Raw genomic sequence first — 16,208 nt, 5'->3', positions numbered from 1 at the left:
TTAAATGAATGCCTTTAAACACACTGACATTTTGTAATATTACAAAATGAACGTGAAGTATTGAGCAATCAATACAAATAGAACATCTATAAAAAAGGCAAGGAAGCATATCTCCAAACCCTACAAGAAAGATTGACAGTTTGAGGGACCAGAAAATGATAGACAATTGCAATAACTTCCCAGCTGGTCTCCCCATTTCCAGTTCTGTTAAATTTGTCTTCTTAAAGCCAGGGTTCTGTTAACTCTAATCTTCTTAAAGCCCATCTAAATTTCTTGCTTAAAAATCTTCCCAATCTCCCTGTTATCTACCTATCAAATGCAAACCTCTCTGACAGAGACTCAATGGAGTTCTTCTGCAACACGTTTCCCAATTCTGATTTCCTTATTTCCCATTCTCTACTGGTGTTAAGCAAAGTTTCAGCCAAACTAGACTATCAGCTGTTTCCTGCAGAGATCTCACCCCAAATTTTCTATCTTCCTTCACTCATATCTATTTTCTTTATGCATCAACTCATTAGTTTCCTCAGTAGCCATTTATTCAGGATTGCCATTTATTCATTTAGGCACTGGGGGAAAAACAAAATGAAAGATGGCCTACCTTCAAGAAGCTCAGAATCTGCTGGAGCAGTCAAACCTAAGGATACTTCTGAAATGATGTAAAGATACAGATAAGATGTAGATTTCAGTGAATGCCTGGGGAAAAATACCTTATACTCCCTAGAAAGGCTGGGGTTTGTCCCTAGAGGAAGTAAGTGCTCTAAGTCTCCAGGAAGTTAGCCCACAAAAGAGGAGGGTAAAAATCACTTCAGGCAGAGAGCACAATGGCAAGAGAAGCACAGAGTGCATAAAATAACAAACAAACAAAATAACCCCCCCCCAAAACAACAACAAAAAACCAGTATATGCAATGTACAAGCAGTTTGTACTGTGGAGAATAAGATAGAAACCACAAAGTCCAAAAAGGATGCCCTCTTCTTCCTGAACAAACCTACATCTTCTTCTGGGCAGAAGTATTTGATTAGTGTACTTATAATATTCACTTTGAGCTATATTTATCTAGCCTCATCTTTAAAATGTTAATGTCAATTTTCTTTAACTCTTTTGCAATTTTTGGTGCAATACTTTTAACTACAGTAAGTATTCAGGATGTACTTTTTGAATGAAATTGAGAATCATGCAAAACCAGGCTGTGGGGGCAGCAAAGGTAAGAATACTACAACTATATATAAATGAAAAAAATACAATCCTCAGGTAATTAGAATAAAGTATTTCTGTATAACCAAGAAAATATCTTTAGTGAACCCATCATAGGATTTTCCACTAGTTCCTCTCTCTCCATCATAGGGCTAGATCAGTGAGAACATTTGACAGTATTTGAAAGTTAAGTGTAGTTCTGAAGAATTTGAGTGATTTTTGTCAATGAGGTCAAGGTCTTCATTATCTTTTATTTTGGGGGGGTGCATAATAAGAACTTTTCAGTAGTCTTAGAGTAATTGAAGTACAAATGATTAGGCTTAAAATAAACTGCAGCTTTATGGAATGATTGAAAAATTATTATATCACTGATTTCACCATTTCAAGGTTTACTTTGGATTTGTGAGCAATATGGAAAAAAAAGTCTAGATTTAATAGACAGCTACTAAGTCCTGGAACACTTTTTGAAATATAGTGATTAAAAAAAAAGATATTGTTAGTTTAATGTTTTATCAAAATGTTTAGTACTGAATTTAAAGTATCTCTTCATCCTCATCTCTCTAATCTTCCTTCTATCATCTTCTACTTATAGCCATCTTTTCCTTCCCTTTCCTATGGAAAAGCACATACTAAGGAAAAGTCACACAGGCAAAGCACATTTCTGTGTCCACCTTAGCTCATAGTACCCTTCGTCCAGTGCAGGCAAGCATATCGCCACTTGCAAAATTCCATTCAATATCATCTTGTTTATTTCTTAGCCTATATTTTTGTTATTGTTGTTTTTATTATGTGGAGAAAAAGAACAAGGGAAAAGTGCAATTCTTCTCCTCTGAATTAGCTTGAGATGAATACCCACAAACACTAAGGCACACACGTATACACACATTCCTGAAGAAAAATAAAACTTATGTTCATTTTTCTTCTGGTTTTCTTAAATATCCCAGGACAAAATATAACATATATTAAAAATTAGTGTTTTTATTAGAACAGTTCATTTTGTTTTAATGTCTCCACATTTAAAAAATTAAAACTAAAGAAATGTGACTGACGTATTGTGAAAAAAATAGTCAAACAGGTGCTTCTCTATATTAACTGTTTCCTTGATAAGCTCATTTAAACTTCTTTACATGCTCCACTTCTAATTTTTATGTTGTCACAAAAAAGTTTCATAGAATATATTATAGAGGTATCCATCAGTTATGGCTAGAGAATTTCTATTGAATAAAAGTTTTAAAGATAAATGCACATAGAATATGATGATCACTAAAATGCTATTTAATCATGTCATATCAGTGAAGATAGTTTTCTTAGTGCAACAAAAAACCCACTGTAAACATTGCAAACAAAGCAATTAAACCTCCATGAAAAAAAAAATAGTCAAATTTTATTTCCTTTTACTTAAAGTAACCGGGGAAAAGCAACTTTTGCTTATACCTAAAAGAAAAAAAAAATTTCAGAAGTAGGACAATGACAAACCCACTGTGGATCTTATTAGTCATGCAAATCCCATAATGTATATTCTATTATGTAAGTCTCTTTCCCCCAGAGTATATGTAATTTTGAACAATTTTTAAACTCTGTGTAAATACATGCAGTGCTCTTTTGAATAGTTTTCCCTTTCTTTGATTCCACAGTTAATTATATTCATTGGTATGTTGAGCAATGGATTTTATAATATTCAAAATGAATATATAAAGGAATTGAAAAAAGTACTAGTTATTATCTACTAATAAACTTGCTAACCACACTTTTTCCTCTCTTTCTCAAAGAGTAGGGATTATTTTATTTTAGATGTTGCAAACAAATGGTATGTCTGTCATCAAAATACATTATTTTTATACTCAATAGCTATTCTATTATATATATAGTTCAATATTTTGATTTACACAAGGAACTGTAAATTCAGTACTAGTAATCTAGTGCTAAAGGTTGATGAGCTCTGAAGTTTTTAAACAAGGACAGATCAGTTTTGAATGAATTGCAGACAGCATTTGCTGTGTGTCCAGAGGACTTCTGGCTGTCATTCCACAAATGGACAATAACTGAAATTAAGAGTTCTTAACATTTTTTTTTTCTAAATTTGACTGTACTTAATCCTACAGTGACCCATAGATATTCTTTACACTTATTTCTCTGTAGTGAACAATTTTCCATAATATCATTTTCATGCTACCTTGTAAAATATAACTAAAAGGGGTTTCAGTGTTCTCTGTTACATCAAAATAAAGTTCTGTTCTATTTTGAAGGCTAGTTCTATTATTTTGTAAATGTGCAGAAAGGTCAGATTTATTCCAAATAGAATTCTCATTCCTTAGAAATATTTGTTAAGATCTCAAATCACTCTCTTTTTTTGTCTTTATATTCTATTATCTGCCTAGATTTAACCAAAATAATTTTTCTTTCTTATCGCGTTTACTAAATGCCTCCATTCGCAGTTAAGAAAAATCACAAAAGGAGAATGAAATTAATTTCAAAGTATATATGTCTGGTTTTTTTTTTTTTATTAGAGCTGATTTTTCAGTATCGGGAGAGCTGCTATAAAAACTACAGCAGAGAAAGCTACAGTAGAGAAACTGGGGGAGATGTAAAGAGTTACAACGAGGATCAGTTCTAAACAAGAATGTTTTGGTTCCAATCTTCAAAGGTAACATTTTCAGCTTGATGGGCTCCTGGTCCAATACATAATTTGCCTCGTTCATTCTTAGCTCAGTTGAAATACAGTGGACTGAATATCCACCAGGCCGAAGTATAAACTCACCATTTATCTATTAAAGTCATATTTAATGAAAATGAAGATAAATTATTACCCAACTCACTCTCTTTCTCATTACAATTCCTAAAGAACTTTGCCAGGCACATTATCTCGTAGACATCATGATCAAATGTTATTGTTTGCTTTATTATCTCAGTTGGATGGTTGGCTAGTCTAGAATGAAATAGGTTGAAGGCAATACTCTCAGCCTAGAAGTCTGAATGAGGTTCCCATTCAAATGATCCTGATTGTTTGGGGGTGGGGCGGGGTGATTAGTAAACCAACTGAGCTTACACTGCATAGTAAGCGTCTGGATGCAGCACATTTACATCTAACAAGAGACCCCAGAAAACGTGTGTGTGTTTCTTAAACCTTATGTTCGGAACAAAAGACTATCTCAGCAACAGACAATCAGCACTGCATTGCTCCCTGGGATGCGAGCAACACACTCAACTGCACATTTCATTCTTCCTCAGCTCCCAGCACCACAAAGCCCATACTCGCTTCCCACTCCTGGGTCCCCAGATTGCTCCATAGAGGGGGGTTGGGAAAGCAGAAGCCTAACGTCTATGCCTGCGCACCAGCAAGCCCACACTGGGGTCCCCGGGGCGCTGCTTTCCCCTGCCAGAGCCGCCTGGGGGAGGTAGGGAGGGGAGCCAGGGAGCTTGAGAGGGGACCGCACACCTAGACACTTATGATTTTATTTATTCACAGGGAGGAGGGGGAGGAGAACAGGCTTAATGCAGATTTTCCTCCCGAAATTGCCTCTTCTTGGCAGATAAAGTCATTTTCTAGCTGGTGCTGGGGGCCCAGGGGAAGGTGAGGGAGAGGTCCTGGCTCTCAGGGCCAGACCTTGTCCTGTTCGTGGAGTCCAGTGGAGGCTGGGGAAGGGTGGACAGGCCGCAGCTGTCCAGAGGGCCGGAGCTGGCAGGGAGGGGCCCCGTAGGGCTGCGAGTAGCGCAGCCCTGTCCGGGGCCCTCCGAGGCTGGCTCATGAGCGCAAGGGCTGGCCGGTCACGCGTGGGAGAGAAAGGCCCCTTCCCACTAAGGCGTCGCTCTCCTGTCCTCAGGCTGGGCTTCCCGAGAGTGCGGGCAGGGAGAACTCCGAGTCCCAGCGCGCGTAATCATGACCTCGGGGCCCCCTCCGGGCAGCGTGAGCGCGTCGGCGAGGCTGGGCGGCCGCGGCGGCCCCGGCCGTGTAACATGACCCGAGCGCCCGGCCGGCCGGCGCGGCGCGGCCATAGAGCCCTCCCTGCCCATGAATCTCTGGCGCGTCTCTAGCTCGCTCGCCAGCTCGCCTCCCGCCTCCCTTTCTCCCCCTCCAGCTCCGCGGGCTCCGTGCGCCTCTCCCTCTCCCTCCCGGTCCTCCCGCTGCCCGTCTCTCTCCACTGCCCGCCTCTCGCCACTGCCTCCCGTCTTCTCTCCCTCACGGCAGCCTCGGTCTCTTTCTCCCTCTCTCCTTTGAAAACTGATCTTTGGCTCTTAGTGTGAAAGTGATTTGAATTTGGCTCGGCGGCGCTCTGCGCCTGCGCTCAGCCTCTGGCATGCTGGCTCCTTCCAAGCAGCTGTTTTGGGTTTGAAATTCCAACATGGCAGAGGCTGCAGTCCGTCTTCCCTTCAAAAACTTGGAATGATTTCAAATCATAGGCACCTTCACTTAACCCTAGCTTCCATTCATCAGCAAACACATCGGATCGATGCTACGCTAACCTATCGGGTTCTCGCTCTGCGCGTTCAGGTAAGAGGAGCTTCGTAGTTTTCTACCATCTGTTTAAATTTGTTTTTGTTTTTGTTTTATTTTTAAAGAATATAAATAGATCCAAGACCTGTAATAAAAAGAGATCTCCGAGTTGTGCCGTAAACATTAAATTTAATTTGCATTAGTTTCTATTCGGTACGCCAACCTGCTGTCTAATTTCTCTGTACAAAGTAGCCCTGAAACATTATAATGCATATTTTAGCTGCTTAATCATTGTAACAATAGTATGGGATTAAGAGTTCGCGATTGAAAGAATCTCGTTTTTCGCTATATTGGGCTTACTTATTACTATCTTTTTTTTACTTCAAAAATAAAATAAAAAGAAAGCGGAGCCATAGGGTGGGGCTAGACTTTCTTCGGGAACTAACTTCTAAGTAAATAAGAAGTGTAAATAAGAATCTTGCACACACACGAAAAGTTGAGGTTAAATTACAATCTCGTGGCTGGGGGAACCAGAAAAATGTCACAAGATCGGTTGCAAAAAAATGTAAGCACATCATTTGGAGGGGGTACAGCGTGGTGGGCGTATTGTTGGCAAGGAATGGGAGAGAAAGATGTATAATTTAATGGTATATACAATCCACTGATCCTATTACCGTCCTCCCCGGAGCTCTTGTTAGTTTCAATGGGAGTGAGTGAAATTGACATGGACTTGCATTCCTGGTCATGTGCTTTTTTTCCTTTCTTTCTTCTCCTGTGATCTGAGATCCCCTTTTTGTTGATGTTGCTTTCCCCCTTAATTATATGCATGTAGGTTAAATGAATACCTGACGAAAGGGCCCACGTTTCAAGGCAGTGACATTTGATAGCTGAGAGGAAAAGTGGCTTTAATGAAAAGCAACCTTTGGAATTCCTGCTTGTGAGAAATCCAATTCAGCTTTTTGTGCTGCCAGCAAGAAATGATCAGTAGCACCAGTGTTTATGGTATGTCAGTTTTGGAATTTACTTCCTTTGCATCTAAATAGGAAAGACAAATTAAATAGCATGATAAAACCATTGAAGACTGCTTGAGAAGCAGATGTTCATGATACCTAATTCTTTTTTATTTAAAAAAATGTATATGTTTATTTTTAATCTGTCACCATGCTTTTTTGCGTTTGTTATCACTTGTTTATGTATTTTAGTTTTGATTAACGTATTACTTGAGTCCACTTTTATTGGGTTTAGCTGTAATCCTGAAGTTGCATGTTACTAGTAATGCACTGCATAACGGCTGAAGTCAAATAGTATGTAAATTAGTTAAACTCAGTGTGGGTTTTTTTTTTTTTTTCTTCCTTTGAGGAGGTGGGTGGCAGAGGGGAGAGGGCGGGAGTGTGGAGAAAGATTGCTAACTAATGAAAGTATATATATGTACACACACAGAACTGGGTGAAATTCTCTTTTTCTTTCTCAACCTATCATTGCAATTTGGCTATCTGCTCTCTTGATGATTGCACTTTGTGGAGTGATCAGTTCCTCTGTGTAGTTTTTTTGGGGTGAGTGAATGAAGGTATATCTTTTACATAAAAACAGACTATATATTTTCACTGCTCAAAGTCCTTATTCCAAGGAACAGTGGTAATTTTTTTCCTTGCCATTTACTTGTCTGCCTGTCAGCGCTTTTTACTTTTAACCTGTGACAGAATTAAATAATCAGGCACTGAAATTGACTTCATTTGAAATTGCTCTTTCCTCTTTCTTTGGGAAAAAAAAAAGTCAGTTAAATGGAGTGAGAGGGGTTTTCAATGGCTCTTGTGGCCGAGCTGTGTGTACACTGTGTGATATTCAATTAAGACTAAGAGGGAACAACAACAACAAAAAGATGTTAAAGTGTTTTGCATAATCAAAGGATATGTCCACTTAAACCTGTTTTTCTTTTTTGTTGTTGTTGCTGTCTGTTACATTTATCCCAACACCATGAATTTCTCCCGCAAAGAGAGAAAAAAGGAGAGAATGTGAAAGAAAGAAATAACAGGGGGGCAAAGCTGCCAGGCATCTGTAGTGTGGCCGTGGTCACTGCTCTCTCATAACACAAATGTGAATACGAGGAAAGGGACTTCAAGACCCGTTGCGCGGCATGCACTTCTAGTTGGACCCTGGTGACTATAGAGCTAAACACACACCGCTCTACACGATAGAAAGGATTTGATTGAATTTTGCATTTGGAACTTGTTGACTTTGAAGCGATCAATAAGAAGACTGTTTATTTTAGATGCACATAATTTGCCCTAAGAAATGTTTTAAGGAGGAGAGAGCACAGGTTTTTTTCCCCCGGAGCTGTTGGAGCGAATGGGATTGCCAGATGGGAGATTTCCCTCTGTGATGTTAAAGCTGTAATATATATTCAGAGCAGATTGGGCTGCTGCCTGTGATGAGGAGGATATTACATTTATAAATTTTAAATCGGAGCTCGGACAATGTGCTGAGAGCAGAAATTGGATGGTTTGACTGTTCACTGTATTGATACTTAAATGTGATTTCTGGGTAGTAGTAATAATAATCATTGTAATAATGTATAAAAAACATGCTGGCATAGCAATCATATAATTCATGACATTTAACTGCAGATGTAAATGTGCAAATTGCTCCCCCCAAGTCTTCTACTTACTATTAAATAATAGTCACATAATTTATTTCTCTGTGTGTTTAAATGTCTGATGTGCAAATGATGTTCATAAGGAGGAGTCTTGTTATCACACACTAGAATTTTTTTTTGGGGGGTAAGTATATGTATAGAGAGAGAGAGAGAGAGAGAGAGAGTGAGAGAGAGAGACAGGAGACACTTGTGTATATGTAGAAAGTGGTGTTTGTGACTCCTATTTTCTAATTCTATTACTCGGATTATTTTTAGATTTTGTTTGTCTCCAATGTGTGGCCTAAAGGAAACAGCTACAAACCTAAAAGGCTAGAAAGTGGGCAAGCACTCACATTCTGGCAGCTCTGCTGTTGCAAATTAAAAGTGTGTTGTGGTCAGGAAATGAAAGCTACAATGTCTCTTTTGAACAAGTCGTTTATCAAGAGAAACATCTATCAGGGACTGCCTTGTCACATTGATCCTCTAAAAGTTAGGTCCGAGGTGGAAGCTGCTTTGATGTTTTTGATCCTAAATTTAATACAACAGAAAAAAAAAAAAAAAAAGCAAAGATATTTTGACCAGTATAGATTTCTTTTCAAAAAATGTTTCCTGGAACCAACAAGATCTATTTATTAGTATTGTACTGTGTGTGAAGTTTTCAAGCCATCACAGTTGAAAGGCTGAAGGGGAAATCCCAGGCTTCATAAACTTGATGATAGTTAGAATATACATTTGTAATACATTCAGCTTTTTTGTTTAATATAGACATTTTGGAAATAGATTGTTTGAAAGGAAAATTATTTTGAAAAAATGTTTGGAAGACTATGAAGAGTGTCAGAGGTTTTTCATTCATTTAAATTTTAGAGTTCTCTCTTCACTCCCTCTTCTATTTCTTTATTCCTGTTTACTAACTTCATTTTGTTTGTGACAAATTTGCTTTTATTTGGAAAAGAAACATTTTTCCCATGGAAACTGTGTTCCCAAATAAGATTGTATACAGCACTTCTATTGTTTATTAATTGTGCATGTGGATACTTATCAGTATAAGCTGCATGGATTACAAATTCTTTGGAATTTCAGCCTGAAAATAGAGGTATCAGATTAAACATGTCATATATTCTTAAATACTGAATATGTTGCATCTATTATTTAGAATTCAAAAGGTATCATTAAGGAAATGACCAAGTTTAAAAAAAAATGTGAAAGCAGTTAAGAGCATCCTGCTTATTTTTGGAGGCAAAGATATGAAAGAAGTATTCCTTCTTTGAAATAGTTTTTGGATACTTGTCTTATACTGCTGGTGGCTACTTGTTTTTTCATGTAGGAGTGTTAAATAAGGAGAGGAGAGTGTGGTGGGAGTTTTGAGAAGTGTAATACTTGCTAATTAATCATGTCTGAAATGAAAGAATCATAGCAGGGTAATAAAATCTCATTGTTGTTTTCCTGGAAGAGGGTAAGACTTCTGTTTGGAAGCTGTGCATGTGAGTTGACTTGCTTTGCTTTTCTCCTGAAAAGATAGTTTATAGGGTCTCCTTGCAATTATTTTAAGAAATCTCTTTTTTTTTTTTGAAATTTTTTTTCTCCTGACTGTATCAAATCTGTAAGATTCTTAAAACTATATGTGATATCTTCTAAGTGTAAACAGGATTTTTTTCTTTAATTATATTTAAGATTCCTGCATCTGAGTTTCCAGTGCTATTTTTTTTTTTTCTATAGATAGAAAATCTTTTTGGTTGTTTTCATTCATGTTAAGAACTTTGGAAATCATTTTGTAGGCAGGTACTTCTGATACAAGACAGCAGAAATTTCATTAATTACTTTTAGATAATACAAGAGTATGACCAAAGGGGAGAAAAGAATTAGTATTTTCAAGAATCCATAGAGACAAGCTGTATTATTACTTGCCATTTCTAAAATAGTTTAAAACATAAGCAAGCTGAAAAGATAAATGAATAATTTATTAGAGGTGAATTTTCTTTTTTTCCCTAAGCTTCAGTTTGCCACTTTTTAGAATTTAATTCCTTGCTTAAGTTTTGCATAGAGCCAGATCCAAAAAGTTTGAGTCTCTACAATATTTTTCAGAATTCTCATCTCAGGTGTAGACCGGCTGTGCCAAGGCTTCCCTTTTTGTCTGTGTGAGTGTTTAGAAGCCTAGAATGTTTGCCTAATTAAGTAATCAGTTTTAATGGACCAAATCAGCAAAATTATTACTGCATTTGAAACAATTGCAGGCATTTATGTTTCAAACTTTCTAATTTCTTCTAAGAACCTTGGTTTAATAGAAATGTTTGCTGTTTTACCTTTGATCAATATATTCTTGAGTACAAATTTCATATGCTACTTTTATAAAGTACCACATTTATTGTTGTCAAGCTAGTAAATTTAATTACCAGGAATTTAAATTGATTTATAAATTTTTGATTGGGGGAAATTGTTCTACAGACATTTGCGGAAATATTGACTACGTTACTGATGGGCAAGACTTGATTAATCAGCATATCTGCTTTTCTTTAAATCCTTGATAAAGTAGAATAAGTAAATCATACAGAAAATGATGCAATTTCCTCCCTCAATTTAAAAAAACTTAATATAATTTTCTCTTTCTTTTGAGATAAACAAAAGCTAATGTTTTACTAATCAATTGAACTTGGAAATTATTTTTTTTGAACCACTTGAAAGCAAGTTCAAATAATATTAACCTATACACACAGAACAATGATACCTAAGTTGTCCTTTTTGTTTGTTTTATTTTCTTTTTTAATGGAATTTTTTTTTAAGACTGCAAGCAAATGTTCAGTTTAGCACCCAATATTTTTCCTGGTTTTATCTTGTTACTTTTTCTTTTTTCTGATCTTTTTTTATTATTAACTTTTCCATTTAATTCCTGGTAGAAAACTAAAGCATAGCTGCTTTGATATGGTTATTGATTACTGATTCTTTTGATTTTTTTTGGTGTTATCATTTAAAAGGCAATTATATTTGAGAGATGCTTACTTAAAAAAAAGCAGGTAATAAAAATAAGGAATGGGCAAAAATATGTTGTATTGGTAAGTTTGAAACAACTCAAAAGCAGGTGGGTGTACTGTTTCCTTACTCCAACACCACAGGTGCCTGTTTAGCTCTGCCTTAGGACAGCACATCCTCTTGCAGCACCTGTTGACAAGACCAGTCTTTGCTGAGGCTGAGGAGGCAAAAAAGATAGGTGATCAGTAACCATCAAAACAGCAGATATCATATGGCACTGTCTGTTAATGGTATTTACATATTTTATGCAACAAATCTGCTTGTTGTCTTGTTATTTGAATATTGACACTTCGTCTAACATTGCATATGGTGGGCTGTTGTTTCAGGGTAAATCAGAAGCAGGAAATCTAGAGGAGAATTTCAATTCAGATGTATTTATGATAAATATATGTATAAATGGATATGTTTGCTCATATTTTAGCTACTGTGACTTTCACAAACCATTTGTAGTATCACTTCTTTCAATCATTTTTTAAACTGATACATCTTGAAAGTAGAATGCATGATTTATTATATGAAGGCCCAAGGTTAAACTTTTTTACCCTATAACTCAGCTTAGGTATTTGTATTTTTGTGTTGGGAAAACTTTTTTAGGAAGATTGGAAAATTTGCTTCTTGTTAGAATTTTGTTCTCATTTTCATCAAATGAATAGCTTTTATTAAAAGTCATTAGTGGTATATGATTTACTAATACATAATTTAAAATAAAGTTTTTTTTATTTTTTGCCACAGAATACAAAATCTATTTTTTCAAGATTTTTTGTTGTTGTTGATGCATAATACAGATGTACACAGAAGTGGGCTTTTTGTTACATATTTACAATATTAACATAATTTGGTCAATTTCCCTAATACAAAATTTAAAATACCTACAAAATATTTTCCTCTCCTTAGAATGTTAATGTTGAAAATACTTTACTTCTTTCTAATGAATTTTGATTTCTGCTGATAATTTATATTTTTCTATTCTAATTGTGGATATATTACTGGGAGAACAGAAACTACACTTTACTCCACCCATCTTTGTTTTTCCCCACTCAACTGTTTGCCTTATGTTAATTGGTTGCTTTTTAAATAACTGACAATTATATGTCATACACATGAATGTAAATGCATCTGAGAATGAGTGACCTCTACTTTCATGCACTGGTTTGTGAGAAAATGTTATTCATGGAAATGATAACATCCAAAATAAAATTTAAAAAATAATGCAGTGTGAAGTCATGAGTTTCTATATAATGTAATATACTATTTTTTTGTGATTACTTTGACTTGTTTTTCTTCCCATCAATCAATACTGTCACCCTCAACTAGAACCAGCTACATAATTTCTGGGACCTAATGCAAAATTAAAACGTGAGGTATCTTGTTCAAAAGTTACTAAAAATTTCAAGACAGCTATGGCAGAGCATTCAACCAGATGAAGGGTCCTTCTGTGAGTGGAGCCTGTGTACCTGAATGGAGCCAGACCTGTATTCACCACCTGCCAACTTTTCTCTTGGGCCATCTCTGGGGAAGGCACTGGGCTTCCTACCTGAAGACTGACTATTCATTCCACAGTTATTCCAAGTGTCTTCACTTAAAGAGATACTAATGGGAGTTGTGTAAGAGAATTGATGGAAAAAAATGGATCTTTGGGTATCTCTTCCCCCCTTTTTTTTCCCATGAGCTGGTACTTGAATTATTTGCTTTTATCCTAGGCTGCCCTTTGCCTCATCTATTTCTGATATATCCCATGAATTTTTAAGTAAATATTTTTAAAAGGAACTTTGTTTTTAATTGTTTGCAGACAGGTAGATACTTAAGTACTTATTCCCCAAGCTAAGAGTAATCATAGTAGAATTATTTCAGTGGAATTTGTAATAAGAGCCTGGGAGGTTCTCTTGCCAGGTACCATATCCACCTCCTCCCAAGGATGGAAGCACAGGTGAAATAAGTATTTTTAATATAGAATCTTAAATTATCTAAATATATAGAAAATTCTAACCATTTACAAAACTAAAAGCACAATTCATTGAGTGACAGGAAAGAGGGGCAAACACAAAAATAATTACCTTGTTATGATAGTATCAGTATTGATATTTTGACATTAGAAAGTGGCATTGTAGCTATATAAACATGTGGTGACAGCTGTGTTAAAGATGAAAAGTAACTCTTTCATGCAGTGACACAAACTTTGCATCATATGGTATTCAAGTTGTGAACTCAGTTTCTCAACTTAATTGTAATAACCTCCTTCTCCCTGAGCTATATTGACCAGGTATGAATCCTACGTCCCTTTGATTTGCATAATCTGTGCAATTTGGGGTACAAAACACCCTGTAGTTTCCCAAGGTACCTCTCAAGCAGATCAAGATTTATATTGCGATACCTAAAGCTGAATTTTGAAGTCAAGCAGCTTTTTCAAATCCAAACTGAGATATGCTGGAATGTCCAGAAAGTCTGGATCTGAGTGCACTTGAAGTTGCACCATTTATTTTCAAAAGAGAGTTCTCACATCAGATGACTCTGCCAGGAAAGGAAATATCAAAGAGCTGGAGAAAAGTATTCTTTTATGTATTCCAAGACTGGGGTGGAGGTGGGGGCTTTAAAGATATTTTTGAGGAATAAAAAAAATTGAACTTATTTTGAATGCCTTGTCAGACTTTGTGGTAAGAAATACTATATATGACACCTTCTCAGAAGAAAAACCTTTTCTTTGTCCTGTGTAATAACAAGGCATTGCTCTCTAAATGGATTTGCACTTTAATGAAACAAAGTTGGAAAATAACTATTGTAACACTCCCATTTAATTAAAAATTCACCCCACAATTTAGGAATTTTTTTTTTTTTTTGCATTAAAGCCACTGCGAACTTAGAAATATTTTAATAGGTAGTCCCATTCCAAATTTTAAAATGTTCTGTGTTCTGTTTACAAATTCTCTAGGACAATTTCAATTGAGGGTTTTTTTTTTTTCCCTACCTTACTCCTATCCTCTAGTATATTCTCATATTCAGTGTTCAACTTGAAAAATAATAAGCCTGGAATCTGGGTAAATATGTGGCAATATGGTCCATTATTATGGCAAAAATAGCTGTTTTATTTCTCCTGTATTTGCTTCTCTTTTTCTATTTCAAATTGTAGCTAAGACTAAACACTTTCTCTTAGATCACATACCTCAATGATGCTAAATTGTAAATCTTAATTAGGTATGATTCACTGATTTTAATCTTACAAGATAATTATTCTGAGTAGGATAAAAAGGGTCCCATAATATTGAAGGCATTTTCATTATAATACCCATTTTAAGATCAAACAAATACTATTAAATAAACAGAGTGCTATTAGTCTTTTATGTTTAATAGTTAATACTCTGAATTTAAGTGTATGGATGAAGAAAGGAGGGTATTTTTGATAGAGCAGTCTTACTGTTTGCAAACTTTAAATCCTTTTGATAAATTTCACTGCTAGGAATTACATGGATCTAAGGACATTTTAAAAATAAAAGTTATAGTTTTGATTATCTAAATGGAATATGTTCTTGTGCATGTGCATAGATACATTTCTTTGTGAAGGTATTGATGTCAGGGACGCTTTTGGTATTTCTTTATGAGTAATTAGGTTAACAGGGTTAGTTAGAAAATGTATCCGTTCCTGGAAAATGAAAAATTACATTCAAGCAGAGGTAAAAGAGTAAAACATATTCATGACTTTAAGTACTTAAAATATATTTTATGACTCATTTTTACAGAATAATACCCAATATGTAACTTGTTAAAAATAATAGCCATTTTTTACTTTTTAAAACACATCTGTATTGAAACTGACTTTCTGTCCTTGACTCACAAATCTGGAGCCAATTTTAGGCCCAAAATACAAAATATGTGGGTCATATCCCCCCTACCCCTACCATAGTATCCTTGGCCAGTGGTGTTAGTGCATAGTTCTCTTTTGAAGAAGAGGTCTGCATTACTCAAAAGATTAAGAAGCATTAGAGGGGGGATGCTGATATGGAATTCTAAATGACTGAATCCTAGTCTGACATGAGGGGAATATCACCAGCTTTTAAAATTTCATACACCTATATGGACATTGCTAATTTTGTTTTTTCTTGGGGGAGTGGAATTCTAAGTGTAATATGAATACAAAGAGTATTTATTCCCTAATTTGGAAAATATGCTTTGGGTATAACAACCAACTCATTATTGGTATAAATTTAATTATGTATGTTAAAACAGTAGAGTCATAGGTACATCTAGTATGAGCTAGTGTCTCTTTAGAAAAAATTGTATACATAAGCTGAATCTCTTTTGTGTTTTTTTTTTTTTTTTAAATAGGTGTAAAATGTTTATCAATAATATTTAAACAATTTAAGTATTAGGAAAAATCTAATATAGAAAGTTCTTTATTATTTTTGTCTTTAATAAATCCCTCAATGAACATATTTAGTATAACAATGCTTGTTTTGTTTTGTGCTTTCTCCCTCGTTTTATTCAGATTTAGAGCAAAGTAAAAAGACCTCACAGGGAAATCCAAGGAGCACAGTACAATGTATGCTTTAGATTTGTTTATAATTATTTTTATAATTATGGGTAAAAATCTGCAATTTTGCCACAATCTAATATGTCCTTGAAATTTATCCTGCCAAAATGCCCCATCACTAAACTGTCATCTGGGAGGTGTTGCAGATGTATAATTGTAATGCATATGTGTACCTCAATACATATTTTTAAAAATATTATCTGTATTTTCTAATAGCCAACTCTGCAGGAATACTTGCTTAGGGGTAGGGGTAAAAAGTTTTTCTGCCTCTTTTTTTTCTATTTGTGTACTCAACAAGAACCCTGCTGTCTCAGTCAGTCTCCCACTACTGGATTGGGATTCTAATCTTACCACCTACCTGTGTACTGTTTTGAGTGACTGGGACTTTTTTTTTTTTTTTTTTT

At 35.5% G+C, this 16,208-nt stretch overlaps 1 protein-coding gene across 3 annotated transcripts in view; it reads left to right on the top strand.

Annotated features, from left to right (window-relative positions):
- Window positions 1–5,132: 5,132 nt before the first annotated feature.
- The window catches only part of Fign (fidgetin, microtubule severing factor), a 125,486-nt gene continuing 114,410 nt past the window's right edge, over window positions 5,133–16,208 (top strand). Inside the window, exons 1-2 of one of the 3 annotated variants that reach the window (XM_048812387.1) lie at window positions 5,133–5,683; window positions 6,459–6,628. Coding sequence is in view for 1 of the 3 variants with exons in the window: in XM_048812386.1 (XP_048668343.1) it covers window positions 6,604–6,628 (25 nt within the window). In the remaining 2 variants the exon portion in view is untranslated. The remainder of the gene's footprint in view (window positions 5,684–6,458; window positions 6,629–16,208) is intronic. The other 2 variants (XM_048812386.1, XM_048812388.1) reach the window with 2 other exon arrangements.

Source organism: Marmota marmota, unplaced genomic scaffold (assembly GCF_001458135.2).
Source record: "Marmota marmota marmota unplaced genomic scaffold, marMar, whole genome shotgun sequence".
NCBI classification, from domain to species: Eukaryota; Metazoa; Chordata; class Mammalia; order Rodentia; family Sciuridae; genus Marmota; species Marmota marmota.
The sequence above is the reverse complement of the archived record's forward strand: the minus strand, read 5'-3'. Positions and strand labels throughout refer to the sequence as shown.